The sequence below is a fragment of the Amblyraja radiata genome, chromosome 2 (assembly GCF_010909765.2).
Source record: "Amblyraja radiata isolate CabotCenter1 chromosome 2, sAmbRad1.1.pri, whole genome shotgun sequence".
Classification (NCBI taxonomy): Eukaryota; Metazoa; Chordata; class Chondrichthyes; order Rajiformes; family Rajidae; genus Amblyraja; species Amblyraja radiata.
The window spans coordinates 7,318,901-7,335,903 of record NC_045957.1 but is presented as its reverse complement, the minus strand read 5'-3'; the positions used below and the strand labels follow the sequence as shown (position 1 = coordinate 7,335,903).

At 46.6% G+C, this 17,003-nt stretch overlaps 1 protein-coding gene across 3 annotated transcripts in view; it reads right to left on the bottom strand.

Moving 5' to 3' along the window:
- Positions 1 to 520: 520 nt before the first annotated feature.
- Positions 521 to 17,003, bottom strand: part of LOC116986009 (sphingomyelin phosphodiesterase 5-like) — a 38,537-nt gene continuing 22,054 nt past the window's right edge. For all 3 annotated transcript variants that reach the window (XM_033041199.1, XM_033041193.1, XM_033041208.1), the window contains 3 exons: positions 5,525 to 5,588; positions 4,328 to 4,487; positions 521 to 1,303 (listed from right to left, as the gene is read on the bottom strand). In XM_033041199.1, the coding sequence (XP_032897090.1) occupies positions 1,187 to 1,303; positions 4,328 to 4,487; positions 5,525 to 5,588 (341 nt within the window). In that variant the 3' untranslated portion in view covers positions 521 to 1,186. The remainder of the gene's footprint in view (positions 1,304 to 4,327; positions 4,488 to 5,524; positions 5,589 to 17,003) is intronic.

Here is a 17,003-nt window from a genome sequence, read left to right as displayed (position 1 = left end):
TAGCTAATATATACACTAATCCAGGTTCTCCTAAACCTCCACTGCACCCTTTCAAAAGCCTCCATATCATTCCTGTGTTGGAGCGACCAGACTGCTTGCTGGTGGTTACGCCAAATGTGGGTCTAAACCAAAATCCTATAAAGCTTCATTGTGACTTCCTCTCTTGTACTGTGTCCTGACCAATGAAGGCAAGCATAATATATGCCTTATTTTCCACTCAGTCTACTTGTAGTTATGGCATTGGAACCCCCCCCTCCAGGATCCCTCTGTAGGAACAACATTAAGCTAAATGTTAACCACTGAGACTGGTCCCCCTCCCCCCAATGTTTCTGTTTTGATTAGTGACTGAAATGCTTGCACATCACTCATTCAGAGCAATGATTGGGAATGTCAACCCTTCACCATCATCAGGGCTCATCAGCCTCCACCAGTCTGCGATCTTATGGATATTGTGATGTATCTCCTGGACACCATGAACATCACAGGACAAGTCAGAGCAACCCAAGAATAGGCTAGCAGATGCCTTCCTTTTTCATTTATTAGTTATGAAAGTATAGCTGAACGGGAGTAAAGACAGAAATCTAGTGCGATGGAATCTTCTGTAATACATTCAACCTAAATCAGCAACTATCTCTTGAACACTGTTCAAATCGGATCAGAAGAGTCTTGACCCAAATAGTCGTTGGTCTGGGTTTTCTTGCTTGCAGGCATTGAAGTGGAAATAGAAATTGAGGGGACTGGACACAGCAGCATACAAACCAGACATTTGGCAATAAATTAATAACTATCACATTGGCATCCTGAGGAAATGATGTGTGGGAAAAGAACAAGAAAGCAGAGGACTTTGCCGCCAAGGTGGAGAGTTCATGCTGGACCTGACCTACAGCTCTAGATTCCAAACATCCAGTTACAGGACTTTGCAGCCAAGGTTGAGAGTTTATATTGGGCCTGACCTCCAACAGCTCTAGATTCCAAACATCCAACATTTAAAGTGCACATTCTTCAGATCCATGGTCTAATTTCCAGCACAATAGGCATAAAGGACAGCAAACACCCCTAGTTTGTTCAGATGTCAAATGTCATGATTTGTATTCATAATTTATGCATTTAAAAAACATCCTTTAACGGTAGTTTTGACACATCTTGAAGTTCTTTGGCTCTTATTGGGGGTGGGAGATACTGTAGGTCAAAATTCATCAACGAGATCATCCTCTGATGCCATGGAAATGAAGAGTCTCATTGCGATTGGAAGGTGATCAGTCATTCCAGCCAGCTGGGTAATAAAAGTAAACTCATCCAGTTCCTGTCAAAGAACACACAGATTAACTATAATCACTACTCATCATTAATAAACAAGAACAAGTAACCAACATAGAGACGACAGGAGTCTGGATGCAGGAATCTTGAGCAAAACAAAGTGCTGGAGGAATGCAGTAGATCAGGCAGCATCTGTGGGAGGGAATGAACAGACGATGTTTCAGGGCAGGACTCCTCTTCCCACTGTTCAGTTTCTCCAGCAATTTATTTATTGCTCAAGAATCTGCCACAAATAGATTTTGTTACTCAGGGTAATAGGATAATTAAAAATAGTCGAAAGTTAGATTGTGAATCGTACATTAGAGTCGGGACTTTTGGCCTTCCACAGCTATGCTGGTTTGTTGCTCCACCTACATTAGTTACAGGGAGGTGGTGTGAACTTCACACAGACAGCACCGGAGATCAAAGGATCAAAGCTGGCTCTCTGGAGCTGTGAAGCAGCACGTCTACCAGCTGCACCACTGTGCTACACACATTTCTCCAGTGTCTTTGTTATAAATATGTGCCCTAATCGTCCTCAAGTGTTATCCAACAAAGTTTTATACATTGATATTCAGATTGGATAATGGATAAAACAATCAAGGATGTACATTTTAAATGTGTAAGAAGATGCTGGTTTACTCCAAAGATAGACACAAAATGCTGGAGTAACTCAGTGGGTAAGACACAATCTGGAGAAAAGGAAAAGGTGTGACATTTCAGGTTGAGACCCTTCATTAGACCGAGAGTCGGAGAGGGAAACTAGAGATATAGGAAGGTAGACAAAAAATGTTGGAGAAACTCAGCGGGTGAGGCAGCATCTATGGAGAGAAGGAATTGGCGACGTTTCAGGTCGAGATCCTTCAGACTGATGCCGGGGGGAGGGGCGGGAAAAAGAAAGGAAGTAGGCAGAGGCAGTAGGACTTGTGCGGGAACTTGGAAGGGGAGGGGAAGGAGGGAGAAACCATGGGCTATGTAAAATTAGAGAAGTCAATGTTAATTCCGCTGGGGTGTGAACTACCCAAACAAAATATGAGGTGCTGTTCCTCCAATTTGCGTTGGGCCTCACACTGACAATGGAGGAGGCCCAGGACAGAAAGGTCAGATTGGGAATGGGAGGAGGAGTTGAAGTGCTGAGCGATCAGGTTGGTTAAGACAGACTGAGCGGAGGTGTTCAGTGACGCGATCGCCGAGCCTGCGATTGGTCTCGTCGACGTAGAGAAGTTAACACCTGGAACAGCGGATGCAGATATGAGGTTGGAGGAGGTGCAGGTGAACCTGTGCTTCACCTAGAAAGAGTGATTGGGTCCTTGGATGGAGTCGAGGGGGGAGGTAAAGGGACAAGTGTTGCATTTCCAGCAGTTGCAGGGGAAAGTACCCGGGGAGGGGGTAGTTTGGGTGGGAAGGGACGAATTGTCAGGGAGTTACAGAGGGAACGGTCTCTGCAGAAAGCAGAAAGGGGAGGATTTGGGAAGAGGTGCTACATCTTGGCAGGACAAATCAAAATAGGACGTACATGGTAAATGGTAGTGAATTGAGGAATGCAGTTGAACAGAGGGATCTAGGAATAACTGCACAGTTCCCTGAAGGTGGAATCTCATGTAGATAGGGTGGTAAAGAAAGCTTTTGGTGTGCTGGCCTTTATAAATCAGAGCATTGAGTATAGAAGTTGGGATGTAATGTTAAAATTGTACAAGGCATTGGTGAGGCCAATTCTGGAGTATGGTGTACAATTTTGGTCGCCTAATTATAGGAAGGATGTCAACAAAATAGAGAGTACAGAGGAGATTTACTAGATTGTTGCCTGGGTTTCTGCAACTAAGTTACAGAGAAAGGTTGAACAAGTTAGGTCTTTATTCTTTGGAGCGCAGAAGGTTAAGGGGGGGGACTTGATAGAGGTCTTTAAAATGATGAGTGGGATAGACAGAGTTGACGTGGATAAGCTTTTCCCACTGAGAGTAGGGAAGATTCAAACAAGAGGACATGACTTGAGAATTAAGGGACAGACGTTTAGGGGTAACATGAGGGGGAACTGCTTTTTCCCCATACCCCTTGATTCCTTAAGCCCTCAGAACTATATCTAACTCTCTTGAAAACATCCAGTGAATTGGCCTCCATTGCCTTCTGTGGTTGAGAATTCCAGATTCACAACTCTCTGGGTGAAGAAGTTTTTCCTCATCTCAGTCCTAAATGGCCTTCTCCTTATTCTTAAACTGTGACCCCTGGTTCTGGACTCTCCCAACATTTTATTTTATTTTAGATGTTTCTTTATGTAAAGGCTGCATCGATGACTCAGGAAAGGTGGAGCCCACAATGGTCAATTGTTGGCAGCAGATGAGGTAATAACGAGGGAGTACAGACAGGGTGGGGGAGGGACGGAGAGAGGGGGAATGGATGTTTGAATCTTCCCTACTCTCAGGTTACTTAGTTATAGAAATCAATCTTCATGCCACTGGGTTGTAAGCTACCCAAGCAAAATACAAGATGCTGTTCCAATTTGCGTGTGGCGTCACTCTGACTGGGGGAAGCCCAGGAGAGAAAGGTCAGTATGGGAATGGGAAAATGTTTGGCAACTGGGAGATCGCATAGGCCAAAGGCAGACTGAGCGTAGGTGTTCAGCGAAATGGTCGCCCAGTGTGCGGTTGGTCTCGCCGATATATAGGAGTCCACAATGAGAATACCGGATACAGTAGATGAGGTTGGAGGAGGTGTAAGTGAACCTCTGCTTCACCTGAAATGACTGTTGAGGTCCCTGGATGCAGTCGAGGGAGGTGGCATAGGGACAAGAGGTATTGTATATCTTGCGTTTGCTGGGGAAAATCCCTGGGGAGGGATGGTTTTGGCTGAGAAAGGATGAGTGAACCAGGGAGTTGTTCATTGTATTCATTGTTCTTGATTATGTTGGCTGCTTTCCCGAGGCAGCTTTCATACAAGGGAGAAAAATCTAAAATTTGATGTTCTCAAGAGACGGAACAAACATAATTCAGTGCATACAGGGTTTTGGTAGCATGGTACTGGTAACCATACTTACAGTTGTCACTTCCTGTGCAACAGTATCTTCCCGATACAGCAAGTAATCAATCCTGCGTCCCCCTCCGACAGTTGAGGCCTCTGGACTGTCGTTGGTGTCAATGACGCAGTTAATCGGGAATGCCAGGAACTGTTTCCTCAACTCATCAATTTCCAAGACCCTGAAAGAATGAGAGGTAGTTGGGTGTTTTGGAGTTATAATAGTACGGAACAAGGCCCTTCAGCCCACCATGTCCGTGCTCATGATCAAGTTCCTATCTACACTAATCCCATCGACCAGTACTTGGTATATAGCCGGCGATGCCAAGGAGATCCAAGTGATCGTTCAGATACTTAAATGTGCAGAGTGGATCTGCCTGCATCACCTCCTCTGGCAATGCATTCCAGATTGCAGCCACCCTCTGGCTTAAAAATATATCCTCAGATCCTACCCAAACCTACCTGGTTTAAGACATCTCTGTCATGGAGAAAGGTTTCTCACTATGCACCTATCTGTGGCCCTCTTAACGACGGTGCACCTCTATCTGAACCCCGTTAGGTTCCTCAGAAACCACTCCTATCTCCTCATAACTGAAGTTCTCCATGCCAGGCAACAAATTGGGAAATCTCCTCTGCATTCTCTCCAGCGCAATCACATTATTATTGGTTTGTTATTGTCACGTGCACATGATACAATGAAAGACTGTGTTTTGCATGCTATCCAGGCAAATCATGCACATGTAAATTTAGTAGTATAAATTTGTCCAAGTCCATGGCTCTCTGAAAGAAGCCACAAACTAGATAGAATGGTGAAGGCGTGCAGCCTACAGGCCTACATTGGCCAGCCTGCCGAGTATAAAAATTGGGAAATCACTTCGCAGTTGTATAAAACTTTGGTTCACAAAGGTCATATTTGGAGCATTTTTGGAGCAGTTCTGGTCGCTGCATGAGAGAAAGGTTGTGATGGCTTTGGAGTGTAGAACAAGTGTGAACAGATGATCAACGATGGTCAACATGGACTCAGTGGGCCGAACGGCCTATTTCCGTGCCGTATCTCGATCTCTAGACTATCTACAATACTTGTGTTACCACTTTCAGGGACCCAGGTATCCCTCTGAACATAAATACTCAGGGAATGTGCTGTATTACAGGTCACATTGAAGGATGAAGCACTAGCCGGGCCCAGATTGCTTTCCCTCCCACTTTTGCCACTACTCACCGCTGCAAATTCTCAGGGCTGATCACTGGCTCTTCATACATCGTTCTTTGTTCTAACAGAGTACCTGGAAAACAGACAGCACAAGCCAATTGAGATCTTTATAAAACAATGGCCAACGATGTGGAAACAGACTTTAAGAAAGTTGTGAAGGAATTGGACTGGGTGCAAGACAGATTTACCAGAATGATTCCCAAGTTATTTTCCTTGAAAAGGGCCTGACAGAGGTATTTAACACACGGGGTAGACATTGACCACTGCTCTGTCCACAGTCCAATTCATTAGTGATTCATGTGCTCATCTGATCATTGTGTTTTATGTCTGTTGGCAGATCAATTTCCCTCCTGGGATAAATAAAGTTCACTCATATTGTGTTGTCTGTTTCTTAAATAGTCATTGAGCTATTGCAAGGAAATAGGCTATCCAGTCCAGGCCAACCAAGTTGCCTAATTGAGCTGCTCCCACTTGCCACTCTCGGTCTACATCCCTCCAAACGTTTCCTACCCATGCAGCTGCCCAAGTCACTTTTAACAATTGCAATCGTACCTGCCCCAATCACTTCATCTGGCAGCTCATTCCACGTTCCCACCATACTGCGTGGAAGAAAATCATACCTTTCAAATCTTTCCCCTCTCACTTTAAGCCTATGCCTTCTAGTGTTAATCACTCCAACCCTGGGGATAAAGACTGTGACCATTTACCTCATCAATGCCCCTCATGATTTTATAAACCTTTATAAGATCACCCCTCAGCCTCTTATGCTTCAAGGAAAATAGACCCTGCTGATGCACCCTCTTCTTACAACTGAAACTCTCTAGAACTAGTAACATTCTCATAAATCTATTTTACACCCTTTCCAGTTTAATGACATCCTTCATATAGCTGGTTGATCAGAACTGTGCACAGTAAACCAAATGTGGTCTCACCATCGACTTGTACAGTTCTAATGTGTTCCAACTTCTGTATTCAATACCCTAACCGCTGAATATAAGTGTGCCAAACGCCTTCTTTACTAACATGTCTACTGCGCTGCTACTTTCATGGAACCACGTACAGACACTCCCAGACTTACGTGAGAATTAGGTAAATCCTTAAATAGGTCAGATTTTACATGTTGGAATCACCTTAAAACTAGGTAGAAACAAAGAACTGCAGATGTTGGTTAATACACAAAATGACAAAGTGCTGGAGTAACTCAGTGAGTCAGGCAGCATCTCTAGAGAACATGGATAGGTGACGTTTCAGGTCGCAGCCCTTCTTCAAAGATTCAGCTGCACTATCCTGTTTGGCAATCCCTTGGTAATAACACGGGTCATTCAGGAAACAGGACCACCTACTCATAATCATCATAATACTATATTAGCCAAGTATATTTTGCAACATACAAGGAATTTGATTTGCCATACAGTCATCATACCAATAAAAAGCAACAGAACATACAAAATACATTTTAACATGAACATCCACCATAGTGACTCCTCCACATTCCTCACTGCGATGGAAGGCAAAAAAAGTTCAATCTCTCCCTTCTTTGTCCTCCAGCGATCGGGGGCCTCTATTGACAGGACGATCTTACTCCCGTAGCCAGCGGCAGGCCTCCTCGTCGGGGCGATCAAGCTCCTGCATCGGAGGGAATCTCAGCTCCCCCACGTCGGGCGATCTACACCGGGTCGGGGCTAGTCGAACATCATGCGGCTTTTGGAGCTTCCCGACGTCGGTCTCAACCCGAGACTGCGAGCTCCTTGATGTTAAAAGTCTGCAGGCCGTGGTTGGAGCGTTGATCCCAGGCAAGGTATGAACTATGAGCTGTTTACGCAAGTGCGAGTTTATTGCCATTTACGCAACACTAGGAGTGCCTGCACGAAATTTCGTTCAGACCGCAAGGTCTGAATGACAATAAAGGTATTCAATTCAATTCAATTCAATTCACATGTATCTCTAGCTCCCTGTTCTACAACACTCCAGGCCCTACAATTTGCTGTGCAACCTCTGCCTGGGTTTATCTTATCAAAATTCAATAGGTCATATTTATGTGAATTAAACCGCATCTGCCATTCCTCAGCTCATTGGCCCAGTTGATCAAGAAAATGATGCCACAGCAATTGCGTCCACCACCTATCCTGTAAGCATTTCAGATAGACCAGCCAGATGCCTTCCCTGCTAAAAAAAGTTTAGTTCTCTACTAGAGTGGCATCCTTATGAACTGAAGCATGTTCTCTTGCATCCATTCACTCTGGAGATCTAGCATTCAACTCAAGTAATGCACATAGATCTGTGTAGTAAAAATGGTCATGAATTATTTGTTCAAAAAAATATACAAAATGCTGGAGTAACTCAGTAGGTCAAACAGCATATCTGGAGAACATGGATATGTGATGTTTCGGGTCGGGACCCTTCTTCAGACTCACGGTTTCCAGATACTGTATGCTGCCTGACCCACTGAGTTATTCCAATAGTTTGTGTTTTCTTTTGTAACAAGCACTGCAGTTCCTTGTGTCTCTATAACAAGGTCTCAGATGTGCAGGAGTCAGATCTGAGTACGAGACACACCCAGTGTAATGACAATTTCAAATTTTTCCAATGTCCAACTTTCCGTTGCCATTACTACACGGGTAAGTAGGAGTAATCTTACACAGACCGGTCTGTTCCCCGGGCGCGTCTGGGTCTCTCTGATCATTGTCTAGTTCACCTTATTCCGACCTACAGGCAGAAACTAAAATCTGCTACGCCTGTGGTCAGAACAACATGAAAAGGTGGACAAGTGAGGGCATTGAGAACCTACAATCCTGCTTTGACTGTATAGATTGGAATGTGTTCAGGAAAGCAACCACAAGCTTCGATGAGTATACCGACACTATCATCATATGTCAGCTTTTGTGAGGACAGGTGCATTCCAACTAGGAACCGGACCTAGTTCAACAACGACAAGCGCAGGTTTACTGCAGAACTCAGACAGCTCCGACAGTCTAAAGAGGAGGGCGACAGGAGCGGGTATGCAGACCTCTGCAGGCAGGCAAAGTACAAGCTGAGAAGAGGAATCAGAGTTGCCAAGGAAAGGTACTCTGAGAAGTTGAGGCGCAAGTTCTCAGCTGGTGACACTTCTTCAGTGTGGAAGGGCTTGCAAGAAATCACCAGGAGGAAAGTCTCCCGCTCCTTGGACAATCGTCAGCTGACCAACGACCTGAATGGGTTCTACTGCAGGTTTGACAAGCAGAAACACAACCCTGGTACCCCCCCCCCCCCCCCCCCTCCCCCCTCCCTGTATTGAGTACAGTTTTGGTCTCCTAATCTGAGGAAAGACATTCTTGCCATAGAGGGAGTACAGAGAAGGTTCACCAGACTGATTCCTGGGATGGCAGGACTTTCATATGAAGAAAGACTGGATAGATTTGGCTTGTACTCGCTAGAATTTAGACGATTGAGGGGGGATCTTATAGAAACTTACAAAATTCTTAAGGGGTTTGACAGGCTAGATGCAGGAAGATTATTCCCGATGTTGGGGAAGTCCAGAACTAGGGGTCACAGTTTAAGGATAAGAGGGAAGTCATTTAGGACCAAGATGAGAAAATCATTTTTTACACAGAGAGTGGTGAATCTGTGGAATTCTCTGCCACAGAAGGTAGTTGAGGCCAGTTCATTGGCTATATTTAAGAGGGAGTTAGATGTGGCCCTTGTGGCTAAAGGGATCAGGGGGTATGGAGAGAAGGCAGGGATGGGATACTGAGTTGGATGATCAGCCATGATCATATCGAATGGTGGTGCACGCTCGAAGGGCCGAATGGCCTACTCCTGCACCTATTTTCTATGTTTCTATGTTTTCCCCCAACCAACACAGCCAGACCCCAGTCTGAAAAGACTGGACCCTTTCCATAGAAACATAGAAAATTGGTGCAGGAGTCCATTCGGCCCTTCGAGCCAGCACCGCCATTCATTGTGATCATGGCTGATCGTCCCCTATCAATAACCCGTGCTTGCCTTCGCCCCATATCACTTGACTCCACTAGCCCCTAGAGCTCTATCTAACTCTCTTAAATCCATCCAGTGACTTGGCCTCCACTGCCCTCTGTGGCAGGGAATTCCATAAATTCCCAACTCTCTGGGTGAAAAAGTTTTTTCTCACCTCAGTCTTAAATGACCTCCCCTTTATTCTAAGACACCCACCCACCCACCCCTCTCCAATCACCACTTCACCGGACAATGTTTCCCCCTCTACTCTCAAGCTCTGTGCCGAACAACTGGCACAGACATTTTCAACCAGTCCCTGCATGCTTCAAAGTCTCCACTATTGTCCCTGTACCCAAAAAGGCAAGGATTACCGGTCTTAATGACTACAGGCATGTCGCACTGTAATCATGAAAACCCTTGAAAGGCTTATGGTGGCCAAGTTGAAAAATATCACGAACGCCCTGCTGGACCCTCTGCAGTTTGCATATCGGGCCAATAGATCTGTGGATGACGCAGGGCCTGGACTCCACCTCCAGCACCTAGATCGCCAGGGGACCTATGCAAAGATTTTGTTTGTTGATTTTAGCTCTGCATTCAACACCATTATGCCAGAGCTACACTCCAAACTTTCCAAGTTGATTGTGCCTGAACCCCTCTGTCGGTGGATCACCAGCTTCCTGACAGACAAAAAGCAGCATGTGAGGCTGGGAAAGCACACCTCGGACCCGCAGACCCTCAGCATAGCAGCATCGTAAGGCTGCATACTCTCCCCTTTCCTCTACTCTCTATAGACCAATGACTGCACCTCCACTGACTCCTCTGTCAAGCTTCTCAAGTTTGCGGACAACACAATCCTGATTGGACTGATCCAGGATGGGGAGGAATCTGCCTACAGACAGGAAGTGACACAGCTGGCGGCCTGGTGCCATCGCAACAACCTGGAGCTCAATGCTCTTAAGACAGTGGAATTGATTGTCGACTTTAGGTGAGCTCCCCCTTCCATCACCATCAACAACACTACAGTCACATCTGTGGAGTCTTTTAAGTTCCTGGGAACCATCCTCTCCAAGGACCTTAAATGGGGGGGGGGGGGGGGGGGGGGGGGGCTACCATCGACTCCACTGTCAAAAATGCACAATGGAGGATGTACTTCTTGCAGCAGCAGAGGAAGCACAATCTGCCACAGGCAATGATGGTCCAATTCTATACGGCCATCGTAGAGTCTGTCCTCACCTTCTCCATCATGGTCTGATTTGGCTCAGCCACCAAACACGACACTCGAAGTTTGCAGCGAATCGTCCGATCAGCTGAGAAGGTTATTGGCTGCAACCTTCCCTCCATTGATGAACTGTACACTGCAAGGGCCAGGAAGCGAGCGGGTAAGATCATCTCTGACCCCTCTCACCCTGGCCACAAACTCTTTGAATCACTGGAAGGCGACTCCGGACTGTCAAAGCTGCCACAGCCAGACATAAAAACTGCTTTTTTCCACGAGTAGTAGCTCTACTCAATAACCAAAAATTTGTAGCCTCCTTTTGCTCTGGTATTTCAACGCACCAGTGCAATCCCAGTGCCCTTTTCATCGGCAGATTGTCTTTGACCAAGTCCAACTCCCTGGACTCCTTGTGGAATGATTGCCAATACAGCATGGCTGTTACTGATCCACTTTGATAGCATGAATCCTCCCATTTGGCAGAGGGAAGTTAGGTCTCTTGCCATTCGAACTGCTTCCTGTTCCGAAGGCATGGACTTTAAACAATCATCTACGTAGAAGTTGTTATTTACTGTGTTTGTCACCTCTGCTGGGAAATGAGCTTTGTTGTCTTCAGCAGTCTTCCTTAATGCAAGGTTTGCACAACTTGGTTGACACTGCTCCAAAAAGATGTACCTTCATCCGGTATTCAACAAGATCTTGCTGCACATCACCCTCAGGCGACCACAGGAATCGCAAATAGTCAATATGCTTTTCTGATACCTTGATCTGATGAAACATTGCTTTGATATTAGCCATCAAAACAACCGGTTTATGTCTGAATCTGATGAGAACTCCAATGCGTGAGTTGCAGGCACGTGCCGTGATTAATTACTCAGAGTAGGCAGTCAGTCAGCTATAAAAAAAAACTTAAACCGCGCATGCGCAGATTGTTCTCTCTGTAAAAATAAAAAATAAAAGTGAAGACAGTAACAATTCAATTTGCCCAAGGCTTCCAAGTCTCTTTTATTCTGAATTACTGAATGGTGAAGGTGAAGGGTGATGGCAGGTGGAGAGATGGTGGGAAAAACGGGAGCACAGGGAAAAGTTGAATCAGTTGTGATCTTATTTAATGACAACACTTGCTCAAGGGACCAATTGGGGGGAGAGTTCCTTTCACAGCGTGTGGAGAGTCTGTGCCAGGGGTAAAGTAGCGGGGAAGGCAGGAGTGTTGAGAAGGAGGGGGTCGTGGATAATGCCAGTAACTCACTCACCGCTGCTGTGGCACTCCGGGCGCGGAGCCACAGCATTATAGCCGGGGATAGAAGCAGCTCGGGTAGCTGCGAGCGGCCGCCGGGACCCGACAGCAGAACTGGCCGCCACTTCGGCGCCTTCTGCCGGCCCGCTCATCTCTGGCAGTACTCTCCGTCTGAACACCTCTCATCCTTAAATTCCCACAGCAGAGTAACCTCAACTGTGCTGTCGAAATTTAAGGACTTGCGGGAAGTGGCTGACATGAGTGAGGCCAGCGAGCGAGGTTTTTAGACGGAGAGATGCCAGAGGTGAGCGGGGGCCGGCAGAAGGCGTTGAGGTGGCGGCCGGTTCCGCTGTCCGGCCCGGCAGCCGCTCACAGCCACCCAGGCTACTCCCCCCCCCCCCCCCCCCCCCCCGCCTCAATGTGGTGGCTCCGTGCAAGGAGCGTCGCAAGTGGGTTACTGGCATGATCCAGATCCTTTCCATCACAACGCTCCTACCCTCCCCACAACTTTACCCCGGGCCAGACTCCCCATACGCTGTGAAAGGAACTCTTCCCTCCCCCCCGCCCACCACGAAATACGGTATTTAAAAACATATAGCACCAAGAAATTTACTTACCACATTATTGGTACACGAACTCCATTCTTCTCATTTGTTTTCTCAGATACTCTTCAGATAATGGCAATCCATATTTAAAAAACCCGGCAAGAAACTAGCGTTGCGCTTGCGCAGTAGGCTGTTGTGCCTGCGCAGTACTGCGAAGGCAGAATTTCAGCTGCCTTCAGCCCCGTTTGTCATTAACGGCTTGAAGCAGTGCTGACGGCACGTGGGCTGCACAGACCTTCGCGTGTTGCAAGTGCTGCGGATGAAAGGCACGGAGAATTATGCCTACCTAAGAGATCGATCTCTTAGATAGGCATTATTCTCCCATGCCTTTACTATTTATATTTAGTAATTACCATTTTATAATTTTAGTCAGGGTAGGCAGAGCCTACCTTGCCGACCCTGACGGCACGTGCCTGGTGAATTGGTATGGTCTGGACCCTGCAACAGTTATAGGCCATTCTCACGTTACGAGCTGACACAAGAGGTAACCAGAGTTAAACCTCGTGGTAATAGCGTACGATTAACGTACGGCATTCGTGGACGCAACGAAGTGCATCGTGGCGCTAACGGCAGGTTCTCGTATAACTTGTCTACTCTTGCAAAAAATCAAACATATTTGAAATTTTCCACGAGTCAATTTTACTCTTGTGGTTAATAATTGAAACATTTTAACTCGATTTAAGAACGTAGTGGCCCGTGCTTTTACCTTAGTGTATCGTGAGTCTACCGTGGGAACTCTTTAACTCAGCGGGCAGGCAGCAGCAGATTGTCGCTCCCTTCAGTTTCCCAGCGACAGTCACCTGCCACGCGAGAGAGATCATGCACTGTTGTAGGTCTCCTTTGCACGTCGGTGTTTCTGTCTTTCTCCACTCATTGTTGGCCCCATCTGTCACCACCCCCACCTACACCCCTCTGCTTCCTGGCCATGTGTGTGACCCCTTCCCTCCCCTCTCCAACTCCCTGCCCATAGCACCGGCGCGGGGGCTTTGCACTGTCTTCACGTCGGCGATGCCAGCAGGTCCGTGCCAGTCACCGGAGACGTCAGTACCAATGGGACATCGACCCCCAGGCCCACTGCAAGCACGGAGAACCCAGAGACCCACAGCCAACAGCAACTCCAGCCCAGCCCCAACTCCAGAGGAACCCGGGTTGCGGATTAGGGGGCGCAGCTCGGGCTGTGGGCGAATTGCCACGTCGCCGTAGCGGCCCATCGGTGAGCGGGTTCCTGTTGGTCCTGGCGTCTCCGGCCACCCGCCTGTACAGGAGCTGAGACTGGGAACTGTACCGCCCTTGCAGGTGAGCAGGAGAGTGTGGTTGTTTGCAGTTGCAGAGGGAGGGGGCAAGGGCGGTACAGTTCCCAGTCTCAGCTCCTGTCCAGGGGGGTGGTCGGAGACGTCAGGACCAACGGGACACCGACCCCCAGGCCCACTGCAAGCACGGAGATCCCAGAGACCCACAGCCAGCAGCAACTCCAGCTCAGCCCCGCTCCAACTCCAGAGGAACACACTCCCCGTAGAGGCAGAAGCTGATGGTGTGCAAGGTACGTCTTGTTCTTGGGGTGGCGGATGAGGGGGCGCAGCTCGGGCTGTGGGCGAACTGCCACTTGTCACCGTAGCGGCCCATCGGGGAGCGGATTCCTCGAGTTGGAGGGGGAGGGGGGTATTGTGCTGTTTGATCGCCTCCTGCTATCCCAGGGACAGGGAGACACAGCAGCTTTTGAGACTGGTGGGCAATCATTTCCAAAGTTCTGCCCAGTCAGTACACCTCTTCTACACTTGTCTCCCGCACTAAGATCACCCCGCAGAGAATGATCCCAGCCTAACCCAAGAGCCATGTCACTCCAGACAGATTAATGACGCCCCCCCCCCAACCTCTCTCCATCTCAACTCACGCCTGGGCACCAAAGCAACTCAGGAGGCGAACCTTGAGCTCCGTCTCACAACAATCTGATGTGCACATCCGTCCACATTCAAAGATTTAATCTCCCATCTCCCCGCAGTGTGTAGACATGGCAGTAAATTCAATTAAAACATATCAAACCTGTGCGTTTCAAACAAATCATAAGTATAACTGCTCTGGCACTGGAAGGTGCGCATTTTCCCTTTGTAGGTCACATCAATAGATGCGGCCGCTCTGAATTATATCTTTAAAACAAAGCCACAGGATGGAGAGGTCTTTTTTAACACTGTTGCTTATTAAAACATAACACTGTTGCTTATTAAAACAAAACTTCAATCAGGATTGGCTCAAGAGTAACTCGGGAGACGAACTGGGAACATCGCAGAAATGACAAGTAAACGGGAAACTGCCGTCTACCCGTGGGAACTCGGTTAACCTCTTGATCTTTCACTTGTTATATCGTGCTCAACCACGACCCCTTCACTCGGGTTACCTCTTGAGTCAGCTCGTAACATGAGAATGGCCTATTAGCAGTTAAGTGATGTTCCTTTGAAGACTGCACCACAGTCAAAGACCACCCCCAAGGTCCCTTTCCTGGAGTGATACACCCCATGGTGTGGGCTGTACCAGAGCTCTCCATCACTTCGATTCAGCTGGTCCACTGGTACCATTTCAGCATTACCATTATCAATCATTTCTGTGAGAAAGATGTACATTTATCATGAAATTTCTTATTCTTGCCAAACCTGCGTTTCAGGCTCTGGATGCGCTGGTCTGTAATGCAACGGTTATTCGACAAACTGACGCTTTCTTGTTTGAAAGGCAAGTCTAGACAAATGTGTCTATCTATCATCTTTACTAAGTGATTTGTAATATCCATGAACTTTACCTCTTCTCTAGACATTTCCTCTGTTTCCCTGCTGGTTCTTTCACTGTTCTTGATTGTATTGCTTGACCAGTATAGCTCCTCTGAGTTTACAATGGATATATTCGATTGACAGCAGCAGAAGGGCAGCCATTTTCATCCCTGGTTTCGTTGTCTCTTCTCAGGGGACCATAGATGACCCATCCAAGTCGGGTCCTCACGGCGAATAGTTCATCCCCTTGGCTGTTAACCAGCTCCCAAAGTTCCAATACCTTTGGAGCATTTGTTCCGGTGAGTAGGTTGATGCCAGAGTCTATTTTAGGAATCTTGATATCCTTCAAGTAAGGGCATTGTATCAGGTCTTCCAGTCTGGGAATGTTTAACTGAGAAACAGGCAAGGTCTTATGTGTGAACACAGCAGATAGTTGTATAAAATCGTCTTTGACCAGACATTTCCAAACCTGAGATATGATGACTGATTACAGGCATTTCTTGATTCATGGTGCGCAAGAGAATCTTAGTCTTTTGTCCTGTAATGTTCAGCCTTCTCAACAAGCTTTCTGTGCAAAAGGTAGTTGAACTTCCATGATCCAAAAATGCATATGTTTGTAACACTGTGTCTCCCTTGTGGCTCTTTACCTATACTGGTATGATGGAGAGGATGCAGGTTTCATCACCGGCCCCAATATGCCCACACATCTGAGATGAGGAAACAGCATCACTCAGTTGGCTTCTAATTTTGTTCTGTATGCTCCGGCTTCTTCTCTGTGTTCTTTTGTTCAACATGAAGTATTTCAGGATGATCTTGGTTGCACACATCACAAGTCATGCAGACTTCGCTCATGTGTCCTTTCTTCAAACATCCAAAACAGAATCCCTTCCCCCTTAAGATGTCTTTCTTTGTGCTCCTTCTTCCTGATCAGTAGACACCACCCTGTGACCACCTTTATTACAGAACAAACAAGAACATTGAGTATTAGTGGTAGATATATTTCTTCTTGTTCCACCTGTTGTCGGATTTACTTGCACTGCTGTTTTTACAGGTATTACAGTTGTTGCAAAATTGCTTCCCTTTTGTCCTGGTCTTTCTCATGCTTTAGCAAAAGTAGAGCTTTTGACAATTGCAATTGGTCTAGCATCCTGAATGTTTCCAAAAAGTGGATCTGACAGTATATTTACTTGCCTCTCCATGAAGTCTACCAGGTCAGAAAATTTAGCTCGATGTCTATGCTTTTCCTGTATTCGATATGCCCTATCCCTCTACTTGTTTCTGAGCTTGTAAGGCAGTTTTAGGATAGTCTTCATATTGGAAGCAACACTCATTTCCTCCATATTGGTGAGATGTTCCATAGCATTGCAACAACTACTAAGAAACAGCGAGAACACATGCAATGCCTTCACATCCTCTGTTGTAAGGCATCTTCAACTATGGAGTGTGTAGTTTGCTCCCCAACTTCAGATAACCACATCTCTACATCTTGTATAAAACCATTAAAAAATTCCATTCTTGATTGAAACCACTGCCTTTGCCTTTCGAGCTTCTTTTCAGGCAGTGGTACTTTGATCATAGACTCTTGGTTTTCTCTGACTTCATTACAGAGCTTGGTTAATTGAACCAGGTTAGATTGTACCTCATTCACATTCTCATCCCATTTCATGAGCTCCATCAGCTTTTCAATTAACTTGTTAGCTTGTTTGCAAATCGTGTTTCTTGACTT